This window comes from Homalodisca vitripennis, chromosome 5, assembly GCF_021130785.1.
Source record: "Homalodisca vitripennis isolate AUS2020 chromosome 5, UT_GWSS_2.1, whole genome shotgun sequence".
Classification (NCBI taxonomy): domain Eukaryota; kingdom Metazoa; phylum Arthropoda; class Insecta; order Hemiptera; family Cicadellidae; genus Homalodisca; species Homalodisca vitripennis.
The window spans coordinates 20,718,880-20,739,213 of record NC_060211.1 but is presented as its reverse complement, the minus strand read 5'-3'; the positions used below and the strand labels follow the sequence as shown (position 1 = coordinate 20,739,213).

Genomic DNA, 20,334 nt, shown 5'->3' with positions numbered 1-20,334 from the left:
TCCCAACTACTAGGAGGTGTAAATACACAATGTTCGTACGAAAATATGACTGCTCCATACTCAGCCCTATGAAACGCTTGCCCCAAGAATTCCATTTGGAAAAAATTATTGAGCTTCTAATTAAGAAATGATTTGATAAAACCTCCAGACTAAAATTACAGCCATTCATCAAAAAAGAAATTTACCTGGTCATAAGCATCACCACAATGTAGACAGTTTCCATTGATCCGTTTTCCGTTCCAGACGCTCCATGCTCCCTCTTGTCGGCTCTTGTCACCATTCATCTTAAAAACAATACACATTAGCGATTCCTTGTCCTGTTAGTCAGAAAACATGTTAATGTGATGATTTGGGTTGGAATGTTAAAATAATAAAACGATTGCTAGAAGTTAGATCAATTTTATTAAGTCATGAATTGAAGGACATGTCAATCCACAGACAATGACAATCTGGAAGATGGTTGTTCTAAAAAAGGCCTTCGAAAGCTATAAAGGTGAGAAACCATCCCCACTTACTTACTGTGTAAAATCATCTTGAATTATTAGTTGACTGAGATAAACACTTTTTCATAAAAACAACAAAATTTCTCTAAAAAGGTTAATATTCCTCAGTGGTGGTTATAATGAAAAAATAAAAAAAATTGTTTTAACCATAAATCTATTGCACCACCTTAGCTCTTTACAGAGTGTGGAGTGAGGGTTAGTACTAAAATATCCTTTAGATTTCCTTAAGTATATGTAGTATTGATGGCTCTGGAACTGCTACTGTGCTTTCCAGGACCTTCAAATACTATAGTATTATAAAAATGACAACAATTAATTATAATTAATTTATTATTTTTATGGATTAATAACATATATAGATGTAAACAAAAAACTCACCTTAAGGTGAACTCCTTTCAGGAGTGACTGTGAATTGGAACGCCGGAACGGAATATCTGATGACAGACATAAAATTTATTTTCATAGAGAACAAAATTCATTATTAAATGAATTTGTGGGTAAAACACATGTAAAAGGTAGTTAGCATGGAAACATTTAATAATAAATTAAGGCAACCAGCTAAAATTAATTGCTTGCTTAGGTAAGCAATTAACATCAATCATTGCACTAGTAGTTTGTCAGTTGTAACTAAAATATTTTTATTTTATATCATTCTACTTGTCTTCACAGGAAAACATTCAAACATTAGCATTAGACTTTTCCATCAAACCTTGAAAACTATTCTGTCTTTTGAATTATTCTCTATTTAGCCTGTAGTAAAGGAATAAATATTGAATGACAGGGATCTTTTTGAGACTGCTTTTACTCATAATTTACAATTTCTCGTTAAAAACTTTATCATTTCTTTCCATCTTTTTGCACTTGTAACATTGTCTTAAATTGAAACCTTTCAAATTTACAGTGCAATCGTCTGACATTTACTTATTCACCATTTAGATTTCATAATTAAACTTTAGTGTAATTTATTTACAAAATGATATTGTACAAAAATGGTGTGCTTAAATTAAATTTAACCTTTGGTCTTCAATTAAATTATAAAATCCAATTAACTATGCAATTTTTGAACAAAAATTGTCATGAATGTGCCAAGGTGCATTCTTGGGAGGCCATATTATAATCAAATATATTTATGGCCTATGAAAACAGCATCTTTCATTGGTCTTACATAGGCTGTATTTCTGTCATAGGAAATTAATAATATGAAGTAAATGTCTGAATCCCCATATAATGAACTCTGCACTATTATTTTGTAAGATTTGAGCTCCTAGTTGGCTGAGCTTAAGCGAAGCCTATCACTCGTGGGACTAGAACTGTTTCATTTCTTTCTGTCTGTCCACATGAAAATCTTAAAAACGAATTAACCTATAGACTTGAAATTGTGCATGAAGCTTCATTTCTATTTGTGGAACATCAAGTTCAATCATGGTGCATGTCACTCCATGAAACTTGGCTGTGCATTAGTGAATATTTTTGCATTGGATGTTTGGGTAACCATGTGGCAAAAAGAAAATAGCGAATAAATAACTTTGTAAACAAACTCGGTATAATTTTATGGTGGATTGGTGTGCATACTTATATTATTTAACACATTCATAATAATGGTTTTTCCGCACTTTATTTGTAGTAGAATTTTTCAATAATAATGTCGAAAAGCTGTAATAGTTTTTTACGTTAAATGTCTAAATATAAATAAATAAAAATGTATGTAGACTTTGCACAAAAAGATTTTTTTCAATATGTTTTTTTCTAAAAAATAAAATTAAGTTAAAAATTAAACAATCTTGTGCCCGATGGGTTACACTATGGGTTTAAAGTATTTATTTAAGCGCGGGATCACATTTAACAAACCACCAAGACAGGCAAAGAATAAAACCGCGATAATGAAATGCATAGCAACATGTACCCCATCGGGCGCATGACATGCTTTATGAAAACCCAGTGTGTACTCCATCGGGTACACAACGGTAGTTGTGATAGATCGCGTGTACCCAATGGGGTACAAGTCGTGGTGAAGGTGTTAAACAATGATACGAAACGTAATTTAAAGAACAACAATCTGAATGTATGTATCATGAGGCAAGATGTATTGAAAAACATTTAATATGTAGACTTGAATGTAGAAATTTTGCATGAAACTGTATTGTACAAGAATAAGGTCTATTATGCATTATTGTCATGTCAATTGTTTTGTGATTGTTACTCTGTGTATCTATCTGCAGGACATCTTGAGAATAAAAAGACCAAATCTAGAGATTTGAAATTTCTCCATGCAATCTCTGCGAAGCCTTATGACACTTTTTGTGACGTACTTATGCCTTATTTATTCTGTTTTTCAGTGTTAATATTTGGTAAGTACGAAAGTAAGAATCACTTTCCAAAGTTTTTAGAAATTACTCACTTCGAATTATTTGTAGCTTATTTTAAGTATTTATGACAGCAGCTTATTTACAGGCATATTAAATATAAAATAATTAACACTATTTATCTAAGTATTCTATGTATGTTGTTTTACTTTCGAATTCTAATTCTTATTTGTTTTTTTTTTACACTTAATTGTATTTTGACTGTGTTATTAATTGTCAGGAGTATTTACACATACATTTGTAACTGTACTGAATATAAAACAGATATATGTGTTGTATGATGGCTAGGCAATAAAATTCCGCTTTCTTAATAGATAAATTAAAGTAACGTGCTCAGCATTTGATCTATTCATTACAAATTGTAAAAAGTTGCCTTTTGATAACTCATTTTGCATTATCACAATCAGTTAAGTTAGATTACAGTCAAAAGTTCTAGAGGTTATAAACCAGTAGTAGGGGTTATCTAAGTAGAGACATTTGCATAATAATTACATTATCTCATAAAAAAGCATTTAAAAACCAATATTCTGAGCACGGATTGATAGACTTTAGAGTTGTACAATGTGTAGTTAAAATCAAAATCAGCATTTATTTTTATACATAATACTTTATATATATTTGTGGGAACTCTTTAGTTGTTCATTTAATTTCCTTGTTGATCCATACGTAGATTTTTACTGAACAAATGTCTCTGAGTTGCTTTACTGGTTACTTCTTACATTGAATTAAATTTGCTGTAATGTTGAAAATTTAAAGGAAAACCTTTTTAAGTATGTACTAATTTAAAACTTTGCTGTAAAAACTAATGAAACTGAATAATACAAGCATAAATACTGACTCCAAGAAACATAAAAATTATATTACAGATTAAAATCGTTATTTATTTTTTTCTGTCATAGTATTTTGATTAAGAACATTTATTTTTTTTAACACACAAACTTAATTCTGTTACAAAAGATCAGGCAAAGAACTGAATCAAGATTAAAACTGGTTAAATTTTTATGTTGTTTTGTTTTTACTTTCTCTCTACAAAGTATGATGAAAAGAAATTATTGCTTTCATGTACAACACGTTTGTTGAAAGTTAGGTTAACATTTTTTTACGGCCTAGTGATACCAAAGTTTAGGTTTGTATGTTTTTTTAAATATTTAAATAGATTTACAAGTTTACCTCTTAGAACTCTTACTGTTATTTTGTAAATTTTTGTATCTTTTAAAGTTTTTATTCAAAAGTAAGTAATCTGGAGTCATGTTCGTCTGAAGAGATCCAAAAAAAGTCAGTGATGAAGAAGTTAAAAACGGACCTTTAAATCGTTTTGACATCAGAGCCACCTAGACTGCAAAATACAATAATGCAGTGTAATCTAAAAGAAGTGGCAGTCTCATTCTCTTATCAGGCGCTCAAACGATGTAAGGGATCGTTTAGAGCTTCTTTGTCACAGACTTATTTTGGATCTCCTGAGACGAACATCAGATTCCAGGAGTCAAGTCTGAGATTGCGTCAGATTCCAGACGTTGCAATAAGAGGAAGGTTAACAGGAGTTAATGTCAACATTCAAATCAAGTATTTCTAATACAAATTTTAACTTAAAAATTGATCTTCATACTTAGCAGAATTCTCTTCACTATATTTCTATAAACTGTTTTAAAAGCAACAATTTAAAACACAATAAAAAGTTACCACCAGTTAAAACCAATTATAAAATGTTCCACAACAGCTGCAGATAATCGCTTTCAAATAATACAGCTTACTAAGCTTATTCAATAACGAATGAACATTACATTGAATACAACCAAACCTTTTATTGGGAAAATCAACCAAGACAAGTTATTGGTTTAAACTTTTAGTATGATTTATTATGCTCGTACTTTGTGTTAATACCAAAATAATTGTCATACCTTATTGATAACTTGAAGAAAATATTTAAAATGTCAACTTTTTAATCACTTTTACTACAACGAGTATTTGCAATAAAAGTTATATATATATATATATATTTAAAACTTTGCTTCTCTCTGTATTGGATACAACTAGTATTATTCATTGCTTTGTGCGGACTATAATTCAATAGGATATGTATTTACCTGAGTGAGTACATACGTCTGAAGTGGTACTATTGAAGTGAGGTCCTCCGTTCCTCAATAGGCTAGAGGGCAATGAGATCCCAACAGCTGTAAAGATAAAATCTTGAATAGTTTAATATTTTGCTATATCAAATGAAATTAATTGGAAGATGTCTTAATGAACACAAACAAAAACATATTCAATTGGCGAAGTTAGGACTATTAAGTTCTCTCTTACATCTAACCATATAAATTTATAAGCGATACTTTTAGTGTAAAACAGAGCTACAGTATAGTCTACATTACTGTTTTACATTAAAAAATTATAATCTATATGTATATAAAATAATAAAATGTAAAGAAAATTCTTCATGAAATTAAAAATAAATAAATGAAATAAAAACTGGAAGGAAATTAACAGACATTCACCCATCACCATTCATACAAAGCCATCATCCCATACCCTATGCCATGAAATCGTCAACCTGACGAGGCCCGAAACAGATGGTCCTAAACTAACTCCTCAAACCGTTCTCGACTATGAATACCTCTGATATGATCTGGGAGATAAGAAGGGGAATAATCGTTATACAAAATAGAATGTTGTGTGCTAAGAGTGTGGAACTGACAGAGTAGATTCGATTTTAGCAGATGTATTTGATTGATGAATGGTATTATATGGTCATATCGTCTAAGGTTGAAGATAAAGCGAACACAATAATTTTGAGCACGTTGTAATCTGTCCGAAAGCTCAACCGTCATGTTATTTATAACCAAGTTACAGTAATTGAAATGACAGAAAATCAGGGTCTTCACTAGCATTACTTTCTAATTCAAGAGTAAATAAATAGCAAACTGCTGAAGACTATTAATACCAGCAAATAATAAATATACAATTATATTAAAACTCTAATTAGGCTTTCACAGGTATTTTTAATGGAAAGATTTTAATCCACACATAATCTACATTAAATTCAAATGTTTGCTTTATATTACAGTGGAACGCTTCAGAGTCAGTCTTAGCTTGTAGAAAACATTTTTAACTTCTCTTTGAGAATGAACAAAATTTTACTGATTGTGGTTTTTTAACAAATTAAATTATAGCTCTAACTATAACATTGTTATACAGCCATCAAATTTTTAAAATACATTTGCAAGTTCCTATGTTCCAAAAGTTTTAGTTGAAAATATTTAGATTGAGACCTGCCAACTGGGTGTTGAGCATCAGGGTGCGCCGGGTACCACGACCTGAGACTGAAACAACGTGGTCCAAAGCCGGCAGTAGAGCAGGGATAGAAGGGTAGCCCAGTTGACCCGGTGCCGGCCAAGCACCGTACATGTGCCGGTACGCTGTTTCCAGACCACTCAGTAGTAGGCGGCCGTCAGATGCACACAACAGCTGATACAGATCACGAGCAAACAGCTGCAGAGGCATTAGTTGCACCGAGTCTTCATCCACCTATAGTACCACATATCTTATCTCAGTTAAACAATTTTATTGGAACATGTATAAAGTTTGTAAGCACAATCACTAATACACATCATGTTCAACGTTTTATATGTGGAGAAATGATCTTTATGTAGAATGAAAAGAGTATATTTTTAATGAAGAGAGTGATAGTGATTATCTAACATTACCTGTCATCACCGATAAAAACACACATCAGTATATAATTGTATGAAAAACATGTTGTTTTTCATGTAATTATTCACCCAGTCACATTATCCATTCAAAACTCAATTTATTTAAATTTTCTAATTTTATTAATTGCTTGGTAATATAAGTGTAATATATATATGATTCGGAAGAAAAATAAAAATGTAAATGTTAGTATTTAAGGTGGTTAAATCTAGTTATTGGGGAACAGCTCTTGTGCTCAAACCTGATAATAATGTTAGATTTCATCTAGTAGTTAATAATAATGTTAGATCAAGAATCAAGAGTTTTTATTGTCTTTAAACACATTGTGCAATTGATAAAATCAGATTTACAATTATCATTTTCTTAATATAAATATAAATCTCTATCTAAAGGACAGTTGTCAAATTATCGGTATTACCTATAAGGTAATAACAGTTAACAATGAAGTTATAATAATTAAAGGGTAGGGTACGATAAGTGGACCCGGTTTTTTATATCGAAATTTGCAAACGATATTACTAAATCATAACCATTGATATAATCAATCAATACTGATTAATTATTTTGAACAACTTAAATAATCCATATCAACAGCTATAAACACTTTCAAATAACACTCGTAATGTAATATTTCAATTTTGTATAAGTAACATTTGATTATTAACAATGGCAGTCAATTTTAGAAAACTACACGACATTGCTTTGAAAGATGATAAGACATGTTTTTCGTGACCAACATGTTGGACTCGTAACGAAAAACTCATTATGTGAAATTTGTGGGAAAGAAACAACTTTACTGTAACTGTGAGAGGAGCAAATATGGTCGTCTTCAGTTTTCCTAATTTTGGTTATAATAATTTGTTTGATCACTGTAAATATTAAATTCATATTTTAATTTAAAACATATGATTGTTATTGAGGACTATAGATACTTTTATATCGATTGATATTCTAGGATTTGAGATGCAAATATTAGGTATCGATGATTACAATCTTCGATATAAAAAAATCGGGTCCGCTTATCGTACCCTACCCTAATTAAATAAATATGTAAATAATCTATACTAAATAATAATTAAAACATATATAAATAATCTATACTAAAACTATGATGACAATAACACATACATACACTTAATAAACAATATATACTATCCAGATGTATTCCTAATAACTTAACAGGTTTAACATCTTTATAAATTCTATAATTTAAAGAAAATATTATTTTTTCAATTTTTTTATTATTTAGTTAGCTTCGAACCATTCCAGAGCCTTTCTCAAAGCCAGGTCCTCCTCTCAGTTGTACCAGAACAGAACCTTGTGGTACTCTAACTTCAATAACTCAATACCACAAACTTCAATAACATCAGACTTATCTTTGTCCTGAACAACCATTTGTTTTCTATTAGTTGAATAGGATTCAAATAATTCTAGTTCAATTATTATTACTGACTGTAATAATAATGTTAGATTCCATCTAGTCATTAACATTGTAAGCATGTGGTTTCAAATGAGTTGTTATAAGTCATGGACTACATTTGGCTTCTTGCCATCCTAGAATATGCCACCCTCCCCACAGTTAGAAGAAGAAGAACCATTGGTTTTTGTATAGCTACCTCTTTAGTTAGTCATAAACCTTTAACTTTTTATACCGTCAGCTCTTCGGTTACTGACCTCAACAACCCCTTCCATCTCAGTTTCCAGAAAGCTTTGTTCACAAGGCTCCTGGTAGTACTGGTGGAAGGTCTGTTCAAACTCTGCAAGACTCATCTTCCCGTCATCATGTTCCCACAGGATGCGCAGGATACGCAAACACTGTGTGCGGGACTTGCTGTGGTCCATGGGAGTGATGAGAGATGAACCATCACCGCAAGATATAACCTGCAAGATATTAACATTCTTAGTACATATTTGATAAATCTGCACTTTCCTGAAAATGGAGCTAAAAGTCTCATCTGAGAAATCACAATTTGCGACAAGAATTTTCACTTTAAATGTTCATATTGAATAAAGTGAAGGTTTTAGGTACATGTGATTTTGATTGTATTTTTGTGACAAACATATTTTCAATTTAAAAGTGTTATTGCTATAGCACAAAGAAATTAAGTATTTAACTTCGATTAAAAATGCCAACCTTAATATTAGGCAACTTGTCTAGGAGTTCTAGGAGATCGGAGCAGTCGTATGCGGATGGTTTGAGAGCATAGCCAAACTGCCAGAGGTAAGCAGAGTGGACGTTTTCTAAGGAAAGACCTGGAGGAAACCTTGGTAGTATCAACTCAGCCATCTGATTGGCCAGAACCTTCAGTTTCTCTGGTTGGGTCAGAGATACCTTCCGAACACCTTCTCCTTCTTCCTCAACCTAGACTCAAGAGAACATCATTTAACCTCACAGTTAAGTATTCTCATTTCCTTCAATACCCAAATAAAAGGATTTTTTTTATCTGTACAAGCAAAAACTTACAACTGTCCTGTAACAAAACAAAGAATAAAACTAACCTTTACGACTTGTGGGATAGCTTCGAAAAGCTCTATTAGTTTGGTAAACCCAAAATCAGCGACTCTGCATTGTGTTCCGTAGTGATGATGGTAAGCCGGGATGAATTTGGCAAACTCCATGGAACACTGTGGTGTGTGGCTCAGTAGCTCTATCACCTGAGCATCCGAAAATAATTAACAGTATATTAAGAACGTGTACGGTCCTGCAATAGTTAAAACTCACTAATTGATACAAACCTGACTTGCGAACTGTTTAGTTCTCTCTATCTCCTCGGGTGTCTGCTCACGTTTAGGGATGGCAATGGTAAGCTCGCTTCCCTCTCCTGACACCAGTACGATGTTGGCAGACAGCTGACTGAGTAAGTCCTCCAGGTAACATAGGCCGTAGTCGACTGGGTCAAATGTGCGACCCAGTGTACGTTCAAAAAGCTGATGTAACTCGGAGACTAACAGCTGTTTACTGGCCTGTGACTTGAGCACACGTAGCAAGTCTGAGGTGAAGCGACGCACTTGAGCTCTATGGGACAGCGTCACAACTCGCTTGTTACCCTCCCCCATCACCTGCACCAATAACTAAAACGTGTATATGAACACTAATGTGATTTATAAATTATTTAAAATTTTACGTTTCATAAATTTAATTATTTACATTTTGACCAAACAAAATAATTGAAGGTCCTTCTAGTTGTACCAACATACAAGTGTACAAAGATTAAATTTGAATATGCTTCAAACAGGAAAAATTAAACGTCATTAAATCAACACAGGGCATTTAGGCTATATATTTTTTAATTATATGCTTTTTTACACGATTTAAAAGTTAAGAGACTATAAAAAGCATCATTTGGATTTTCCATGTTTTTGTAACACATTTTTTTAACCTCTGGAGTGTCAGATTAATTTTTATAATCTTACTAAATTAATATTAATTTTATTAATGGTAATTTCTTACAATTAAAATCTAATAGAGATACATGTTACATATGTCTGTAAATAGACTGTTAGATATTGTGAGATAATTTGGGTCACAACCAATTCTCACATCATTCAAATGTTTTTTTTTTTTTTTTTTTTTTTTGTAATAGTTACACTGATCCAAGCCCAATTTAGAAGTGAGTAAATTTTAAACAGTACTATTTATATTCATTATTCTTTCTACTAGTTCCTCCCTTACTAATGAAAGCAAAACAAAAAAATAAAGACAAAACACCTCTATAGAAAATCCTAAAACATTTGTGTGTTGATTAAGCATTATGAACACAGCATATATTCTAGTAATAATTTCATAATGAGTCTATTGACTAGTAGGAATCAAACATTGCTACTATTCAGTTCTTTTAGTTCAAGCAAGCACTGCTAGGGTGTGTTGTTTACAGTTATCATGCATTACCGTACACAACCATGCAGCTGTTGGAAACATGTAAACAAAGGCATGGCAGTTATAAGCAAAACTGGGTTATACCTTTTAATCACAGACTTGGAAGTTAAGCTGATTATTTTTAGTGGTACAAACCTGAACAACATGAGGTAATTGTTCCAGCAGATCAATCAGTTTGGTGAAGCCATAGTCTGCGACTCGGCACTGCCGCCCAAAGTGGTGATGATATGCCGGGATGAACCGGTTGAATGTGAGCTGACAGTGGGGCTGCATCTTCAGTAGGTCCACCAACTCTCGAGCAAACAGGGTGACTTGTTTGGCCAAGCAGGGACTCACACACATTATTAGCGAGTCTGCAATATATTACACATACGTGTCAGAGGTCAGCGCAGTTTTAATGGGATGGTTTAAATGAATTTACAAAACTTATAAGCCTCCATGGAATACATGTCTAATTATCTCATACTTAATATGTTTTCCACCATAACCTAGTTTTTTTTATTTAGAACAAGAAGCTGAGAAACCTCTTATTGTACTTAGTCCTAAAAGAACCTTTCTGCTTGCTTCCAGAGCGATATGATTTTTTTTATGTAGCTTAGGTTGGTGGTAGTGGTCATCTCCTGTTGAGATCTGATGAGGCCTTCGTACCAGAGCAGGCTATACAAGTATCTCCATCATGTCACCTTGAAAGAAGGGATGGCTAGCTTTGTTCCAGATTCCTTCAGTCAAAGGAAGTAGGGGAAGGTACCCCTGTTTATGTGCTAGCAAAAGCCTTTAACACTAAGGAAGCTCCATCCACTCCAACAGCCATCCTGCACAGTATACTAGACATATCGATCTATCCTTATACTCCAATATGACATTTTTAGTTAACGATGTGCCGATTCTGGACATCCATGGGGTAGCCCAAATGAAAGTGACACATCAAATTTTGCTGTGCCCAGTGTAGGTCCAATAGGAAGATATATGCCAGTCAGAAGAGAATCTTTCTAGGAAAACCATAACATTTTTAGCAGCAGCGATGGGAAACAAATGGAAAATTTCAGTATATTAATTAGAAAGTAACAATAGAAAAATCATGAATACCCAAATTCCTGATCAGAACTAACCCAACTGCCATATGTGGGATGTGCGGACAGATTAACTGACTCTTCCAACCCCACAGGACTGTGATTATATTACCAAATAGACTTTGTAAAGAAAAAGTGTTTCTCCAATAATTACCAGAAAGCACCTTAAATTCAGTATATCACAGAAATTATTAAATAAGTCGACCATAACACTCTTACTAAAGATGGTGAACATAAAGGTGTTTTTTATGTTGTAAGAGTTGCTCTCATTGAACATTCCTTATACAACGCACATCATGTTTTGAGCTGTCCTTTTACGTTCTGTACTTTTAATGTATAATCGCAATAAAATCAGGATTATATAGATTTAAAATTGATAATACAAAATAACCATACGTAATCAAGCTAATGGTTCATCATAGTACACAATCTTGACATTAAACGAATATGCAGCAAGTGTTGTACAACGCAAAGTGAATTAATCCTTATAGAATAAGGTTTAATGTCATGGCTTACTACTATAACAGATCCGTAGTGTCTGTCATCCCCAGAGGATTAAATTCTAAATGAATCAACTTTAACAGTAACTACTTTGAATAAAATAATCACTGTGTGTAAAGTACAACAGTAGTTTTTGAAAATTACGATGGAAACAGTCTCTAAACCATGGTACTAAGTACTATATTACCGGTAACGGACATTTATGTAGCCATGCAAAATATCTTCGTAAATATTTCTTAAAACAAAACCTGATTTTCAAAATTCAATACTAGGCCTCATTCATGTTCTCTAATATTCAAATCGTAGTGATACTGTTGTTACATATAGCAATGGCAATTATCCTAAACCTTATTACCTTTACAAGGTCTGATTTATTCAAAATTTCAGTCATAAGAAAAGGAATTGACTGCATCAAGTTTTGATAATTGCCGCCTAATTGTAATTAATACTACGATAAGATTATTTCATTTAGAGTACACACAGAGGCAGTAGTTAGAAAACTACAATAACTTAGCAGATTTACTGTGCGGTTTCTCACCATCCTTCCTGTTATCCACTGGAGGCTTCTGAGGACACAAGCGCAGATGCTTGTTGCTACCAGAGTGAACCAGCTCCACGTTAGTGATGCAAGTGACAAGGTGTTCCAAGGGCACACTTTGCTCGTCCACTGGCAGCGGATCGAACTGGGCTGCATAGCAGTCCATTAGGCTAGAACAAGACGTACAGGTAATTTAATAGTAGGGGAGCCCAAGCAGGGATTATGCATGTTACTCAAGCACGTCAGAAAATCATAAGGTGAGAAACCATGTACCCTGTAATGTACCCCTACTATGTATAAAACTCCAGCTCATCAAATTAAGACATGGTTAGTTAAGTACATGAAGAACAGTATATATTTCAATAATCTGACGATTTGATCGTGGCGTAAGGAAATGAGCAAATCACAAAGTTGTAAAAGACGTCATCTGAAATACTCGAGCATGGTTGAATTTTTTTTTAAGATTTACGGAAAAATATAATCTGACAATTTTCATGGGGCGATGTAGCTAAAACCATAAATAAAGTGTGGAATGTACGGCTATAGAGAACTGTATTTCCCACTCCGTATTTCTCTTCCTTCTCACTCTTTCTCTATCTCTCACTCTCTCGTGCCATCCCCACACACTAACGTCTGCCCACATAATACCATCTCAGCTGATCACAATAATAATGTGTTTGCTGTTGTAGACTTAGACAATAAAATCTGGCATCTTTGGAAAAGATGCTTAGATTGTTTGTTCTGTCTTAAAACAATTTTCTAAATTTAATGCAGTATATGCATTTCAATAATTTCAAGGTCACATTTTTTTAGATCTTCAAAAATCTGTCATGACTTTTGGTCGCGTCCAAATCGTCAGACATATTTGAATAGGACATTTTTTTAGTTCACTTAACTTTTCCTCTGAATATCTGACATGCTCAAATAACTTTTTTTTCCTACCTCTTTTTACGACAACTCACTACTAGTCAGATCTCTCACTTATTAGAAAGACATAGCGCTTATACACTAGAATGTCACACGCTCAAATATTTCCATGTGACTGTTATTTTTACATTTTTGAAAATTTGTACACGCTCACCTCCCCACTAAAATGGCAAACTTAACATAAACTTTTTTGTTTTAAGACCTAATCTTCACAATGCAATAGGTTCAATAGGTATCTGCAAATCTATCTCAGGATCCTCCTTACAATGTTAGTTATGCTACTTGTCAAGTGTATTAACATCAGGAAGACATTTTTGAGCAGCTATAAAAAACTGTGTTCTATAAATAAACATTCTGTGAATGTCATGACCTTTTGAAATGGGAGTGGGTAGCCAAGGCAAGCTGCCGTGAGTACTGTATTTGGAGTCTGAGGAATAATATGGCTAAATATAGAAATTATAATTATATCATTATATTTATGTTGGTGGAGAGGGGCATCAAGGCTATGCTTGCCCTGGCCACCCCAACCCTAGGAATGGCTCTGCAGAATGTTAGCAAAGCTTTTCACGCTTTTCACTCAAGGAGCAGGAACAATTTTATTTCTCTCTGTCTCTCCACACGTTATATTGAGAACGAACTGATCTACACAGACTTGAAATTTTGTGTAAAGTTACAATTCTACCTATATAGATAATAATGGCGCATGTTCCTGGGATCCAATGGGATTTGACGGACTATTAGCAAAAGTGTATAACTCGGAGTGGTATATTTGAGAATGAATTTAGTTCTAAATTTGAAATGTTAAATATTTTGCTTAGCTATGAATAAAAGGGTTCTAACAAAACTGTTCTCCTCTCTGTGTGTCCGTTTTCCACTGGATATCTCAAGAATGGATGGAGCTAAAAAAGAGACTTGTAATTTTGTATATAATTTCATTTTTACACAGGTACTTGATGGTTGACATGTTCCTGTATAGAATTTTGCTGAGCATTTACAAAGCGTAACAATCTGCAAGGATATCACAACCACGATTTCATGTAAATTTAACTCAAAATTTTGCATGAAACTAACTTTAGCATTTTTACACAGGCAAGACTGTGATGATGGTACATGTATATGCGTGGGATTTGGCTGAGTGTCAGTGAAGCCTCTCACTCAGTAGGTTGACAAAATTTCTACACTGTCTACCTGGGGGCTGTAAAGATTTATTTTCTGCCCGATTCTCATCTGTCTGCAGAAAATCTCGATAATGACATTTTGCATAACTTTAGTTAAGCCTGTTACACAACATGTGATCTGGCTTAACCGTATGTTGCGCTATCCTCATAACAAATATTCATTTGTGGAATGAAAGTTTAATAAAATAACTGTGAAAGCAATAGAATCTTATAATGTTTTAAACATTATAACAATCTGTTTGGAGATGTATCAATAAAATTGCTTTTTCACAAGATAATGAACCATATTTCTTTTCAGAATCTTTAAGCGACCAATAATTGGTCTTTTGGGTTTTTACTTCTTGGTTCTCTATGTTTCCATGTGTTAAAACTATTAAAAATGTGAATTGCTTGGTAAGTACTACTGCATTATTTGCACTAAAAACCTATTTCTATTTTTGTCAGTGAACTTTTGGTGTTAAATAAACATTTATTTATTTTTATACTATATATTTTATTTTAAATCATATGTTGTGCTTTTGTAATATTTTATACTTTTAAATTACATATAAAATACATACCAAAAATTGTATTAATGTTTTAATTTCACTAATAATACTCGATATTGTTGATTGAGATGAAATGCTATACAGCTACCTGGCTAGAGGGAGGTAGTTGTCATGACTCTGTACCAGGCTGGCCACACGCTCAGACAGGACAGATAGCTGCACCCTGACGTTGGCTAGACTGGGTTGCTCCTGCTCGGCCCACCCCTTATCACCTGCTCCCAGCTGCTGCGAGTGACGCAGGCAGAAAGGGAGATCTAGGCTGCCGTTCTCACTGGAGGACGCAGGGGAAGGAGTGTTGCGATATTCAGGATTCAGAGAGATGGTCCGCCCGTTATTCTCCTCGGTGATGATGCACACATCCCTCATCCGATACAGATCCGAGACACTAACCGAGGTGAGGAAGCGACTAGCGAACAGCTCTCGGAAAGTGAACAGCGGCATCTTATGGCCTGGAACCTCGAGGAGGAGTGAGACGATCTGGTTTCTAAAATCATACACAAGTTTATTTTGATACATTGGATACGTAATGATGATTAAAATACGTTTATGTAATACGTTTAGTTACATTATTGTATAAAACGTAACACGTTGACTACAGCAGATGCCCTAGAGTATACTGGGTGATTACGAGTACTGAGTATACTGGGTGATTACGAGTAATTACTTGAGTATCACTCAGTGTAGAGCCACAATGCAGGTTTTAATATTACAAACCTTGTTACATTGTTTTCCAATCTTTTTTATTCACATAAACAATTACTACAACAATATGTTGTTTCCTGATACTGTGATTTTTTTTATGTTTTGAAAGAGTAGGTAAGATTTTGAGAGTCATACTGAAATTTAACATATTTATATAAAGATATCATAAATCTTTGAAATTTATGAACACAAAAATTGGGTACGCAGTTGATAAATAAGTAAAACATGTAAACTAAATTAGAACGTTTACTCACATGATTGAAATAAAGTGGACTTTGTATATAAAAATGATTTTCCATCTTGTAGAAATTGTACTAAACAAAATCTTTTAATAGATTTTGATCTTTAACTTGTAGTTAATTTTAGGATATCTCATTACATGCATTCCAGCTGTAAATAACTTGTATTTTGTTCTTTGTTATCAAAATTTAATAAAAGAATAAAAGACATGATAAATTTTAAAAATTCCATTTATATCTTAATGTTTCATTAAACAATTTTGTTTTCAAATAGTACTCCATTTATATCTTAATGTTTTATTAAACAATTTTGTTTTCAAATAGTACTCGACGTATCAATCAAAATGAATATGGATATATTTGTTTAAATGCTGTCAAAGACAAATTTAACTGGAAAACTGAAAATAATATTAAGTACTATAGTTTTAATATAAATCTAATAGGAAGTTGTTCCTTACTAACATTTCTGGAACAACTTAAACTAACAACTATTGAATTGTTTGTGAACTAACTTGATATACTGAGGGTTCTGTGGAGTGGTAGAGTGGGCGTGGGCTATCATGATGCGTTTGAAGCCCACTTTACGTCTGTGTAGCTGTGAGATGGCGTATTGAGCATCTTGCATGGATGGCACCTTGACCGAAGCAGCCAGAGTGCCATCTGACTGAACAAACACTGATACGTGCAGCACCTGTTAGAACATTAGAGTGTTAGATCATACATCTTGCATGGATGACACCTTGACCGAAGCAGCCAGAGTGCCATCTGACTGAACAAACACTGATATGTGCAGCACCTGTTAAAACATTAGAGTGTTAGATCATACATCTTGCATAGATTGCACCTTAACCGAAGCAGCCAGAGTGCCATCTGACTGAACAAACACTGATACGTGCAGCACCTGTTAGAACATTTCAGCGTTAGATCATACATCTTGCATGGATGACACCTTGACCGAAGCAGCCAGAGTGCCATCTGACTGAACAAACACTGATATGTGCAGCACCTGTTAGAACATTAGAGTGTTAGATCATACATCTTGCATGAATGGCACCTTGACCGAAGCAGCCAGAGTGCCATCTGACTGAACAAACACTGATACGTGCAGCACCTGTTAGAACATTTCAGCGTTAGATCATACATCTTGCATGGATGACACCTTGACCGAAGCAGCCAGAGTGCCATCTGACTGAACAAACACTGATACGTGCAGCACCTGTTAGAACATTTCAGCGTTAGATCATACATCTTGCATGGATGACACCTTGACCGAAGCAGCCAGAGTGCCATCTGACTGAACAAACACTGATACGTGCAGCACCTGTTAGAACATTTCAGCGTTAGATCATACATCTTGCATGGATGACACCTTGACCGAAGCAGCCAGAGTGCCATCTGACTGAACAAACACTGATATGTGTAGCACCTGTTAGAACATTAGAGTGTTAGATCATACATCTTGCATGGATGGCACCTTAACCGAAGCAGCCAGAGTGCCATCTGACTGAACAAACACTGATACGTGCAGCACCTGTTAGAACATTTCAGCGTTAGATCATACATCTTGCATGGATGACACCTTGACCGAAGCAGCCAGAGTGCCATCTGATTGAACAAACACTGATATGTGCAGCACCTGTTAGAACATTAGAGTGTTAGATCATTCATCTTGCATGGATGGCACCTTGACCGAAGCAGCCAGAGTGCCATCTGACTGAACAAACACTGATACGTGCAGCACCTGTTAGAACATTAGAGTGTTAGATCGTAAGTCTGGTATGTCATCAAAACCACAGAGTTTGAACATAAAATGTTTATTTATCTACAGAAAAATTATAGTACTATTTCTTTTCTTATTATTAAAATATTTTTGAATACAAACTGTCTAAAATATTATAAAAATTGTTTTATTATAAATTACTAAAAAATAAATTTATAAAAAATTGTATTATTATTTTTTAGCTATTACAAATGTTTGATTTTTTGAAATTGTTTGCCGTGTAGTTAATAGGTAGTGCTCTATGCTAATATAATCCTATCACAAACTATCCAAAGTTAATGGTATTATTTTTTAATTTTAAGTAATTTTTAAAATTAATGTTTAAAATGAGATTTTTCCTTTCCTTGTAATCTGTTTCCAATAATGATAATAATGCATAATTTAATTTATGTTCTGGTTGTGTTCATTGTGTTCTCCATGTTTATTTGTTTAATTTTTTACATTTAGGCTTAGTTGATTATTTTATGTATAGTTAACATTTTTTATTAATTTAGTTGTGTTTATCACGAACTTCATGTAGAGTAAAAATAAATAAGTTTTACTAAAAATATTACTGTACTGTTTGTAAAGCTGCTAGTTTTCTGTTACTTTTATTATATTTATTACTCCAAACAGGCTTTGCCTTGGAGTTTTTTCTCTTTATTTCTCATAGTGATAGTGTTATAGTAGTTTTAGTTGCATATGTATGTATTGTTTATGTGTAAGTAAATGTAATGTTTTTTTGGTTAGTTTGTAAAATTTTATAAAAATCGTATCTGTAATTTTTTATTTGTGAGAAATAAAGTTTCTTTCTTTCTTTCTTTCTTTATTACCAGTACCAATTTATCTAAGGTGCCAATTAGATAAGTCTGGTGGATAAGTGATCTTTGTTATTTCCTGTCTTAATAACTAAAGTCCAAACGTACCATAACATGCTCTCTGAAGGCAGACATGAGCAGTTTCTTCATTTCTCGAAGATCAATACTCTGGTCCAGGTTAGTGACATGGAGCTCCACGGGGTTGCAGGTGGTCTGTGATATTGGGTGGAACAAGTGCTGTTAATCATCAATGAAAATAAAAAATTTAATATTACCTTATGTAAAATTCCCCATTTATTTTTAGGTTCTACATTTTTTACCACTGTAATATTGGTTCATTCTAATTAACTGGAAATAAAATTGTTTACAGTTATACAGTTAGTGATGACTTGATAGGCTAGAAAAATTTCATTTCTGTCTGTCTGTCCGCACGGTATCTAAAAAACAAACTGATTTATAGACTTGAAATTTTGCAAGATGCTTCATTTCTATATAGGCAACAATGAGTTTGATTATAAAAGACTCACTGTTAGGAATTTCACTGAGCGTTAGTAAATAATTTTACATTTTTCTTATGGGTACCGTGATGGCAATGGGAAAACAGCGAAATAAATAAGTTTGTAACCAAACTCATAAGAGATATTTTAACATGTGACATACTACCCCAAAATCATTTTATGGTGATGGTGTGCAGATTTTTATTATTTAAACACTGTTATGACGCCTATGGATAATTATAATGACTACGAGAAAATAGCTAAATAAATAAATTTGTAATCAAACTGAGAACAATCATTTGAGATTTAACAATATGGCATATTAACACATCCAGCCTACTACTCCAATACATAAAAAAATTTTTGATGACTTCATGTGTAAACTTTGATTATTTTATAGTAATTTTGTGAAACCCAACAAAATTAACAAAACTTTGAATATATCATGTGGCAAGATATCTTGAGAAAGACTATATCTGTAAGCTCTAAATTTTGGCATGAATCTTCACTTCTACGTAGACAAGAATGAACTCTATGATAATGTATGCAAAACCATGCAGTTTGGCTGAGTGTCATTGAAGCCAGTAGACAAAAACAATTTCTCTTTTGTCTGCGGGGGATGTAAACTTTCTTTTCTGTATGATCACTGTCTGCAGAGCATCTTAAAAATGAAATGCTCTATAAACTTGAAATTTTTGCATGCAATCTCAGTGAAGCCTATTATGCAACACGTAGTGTGGCATGTTCTTACCTTGTATATAAAATTGTTTGTGTAATTAATTTATTATGTAACTATTACATGTTATTTGTCATACATTACAAAGTAGAAATACGCTAAACCATGTGTCATGTAACAGCTTTGCAAAGGATATAATGAGAAACCTCCTATAAACAGATATGCACCATCAATGAGTTAAAAATGCCTTCAGAACAAGTTGTGCTGTAACTTATCTCTAAGTAATATGTTTTATAATGCTCAGCCAATTAATTTGTCATACTTTATATTTATTATTGCTGATATTTATTATGAATATTTAAAATTTTATTTAAGTAATATTTTGAAGCTTTTTTTAACAAAAGAGAGAGCCTGATCCCATTTTGAGCTTTAT

General features: G+C 33.3%; 1 protein-coding gene across 2 annotated transcripts in view; it reads right to left on the bottom strand.

Moving 5' to 3' along the window:
• LOC124361823 (meiosis regulator and mRNA stability factor 1-like) overlaps positions 1 to 20,334 on the bottom strand; it is a 40,834-nt gene that overhangs the window by 8,845 nt on the left and 11,655 nt on the right. The window contains exons 7-19 of one of the 2 annotated variants that reach the window (XM_046815819.1): positions 18,837 to 18,941; positions 16,664 to 16,842; positions 15,299 to 15,694; positions 12,558 to 12,727; positions 10,584 to 10,801; positions 9,308 to 9,631; positions 9,071 to 9,226; positions 8,706 to 8,933; positions 8,246 to 8,452; positions 6,133 to 6,388; positions 4,951 to 5,037; positions 882 to 937; positions 186 to 284 (exon numbers count right to left, since the gene is read on the bottom strand). In XM_046815819.1, coding sequence (XP_046671775.1) covers positions 186 to 284; positions 882 to 937; positions 4,951 to 5,037; positions 6,133 to 6,388; positions 8,246 to 8,452; positions 8,706 to 8,933; positions 9,071 to 9,226; positions 9,308 to 9,631; positions 10,584 to 10,801; positions 12,558 to 12,727; positions 15,299 to 15,694; positions 16,664 to 16,842; positions 18,837 to 18,941 — 2,481 coding nt within the window. Of the gene's footprint in view, positions 1 to 185; positions 285 to 881; positions 938 to 4,950; positions 5,038 to 6,132; positions 6,389 to 8,245; positions 8,453 to 8,705; positions 8,934 to 9,070; positions 9,227 to 9,307; positions 9,632 to 10,583; positions 10,802 to 12,557; positions 12,728 to 15,298; positions 15,695 to 16,663; positions 16,843 to 18,836; positions 18,966 to 20,334 lie in introns of both variants that reach the window. The other variant, XM_046815818.1, reaches the window with a different exon arrangement.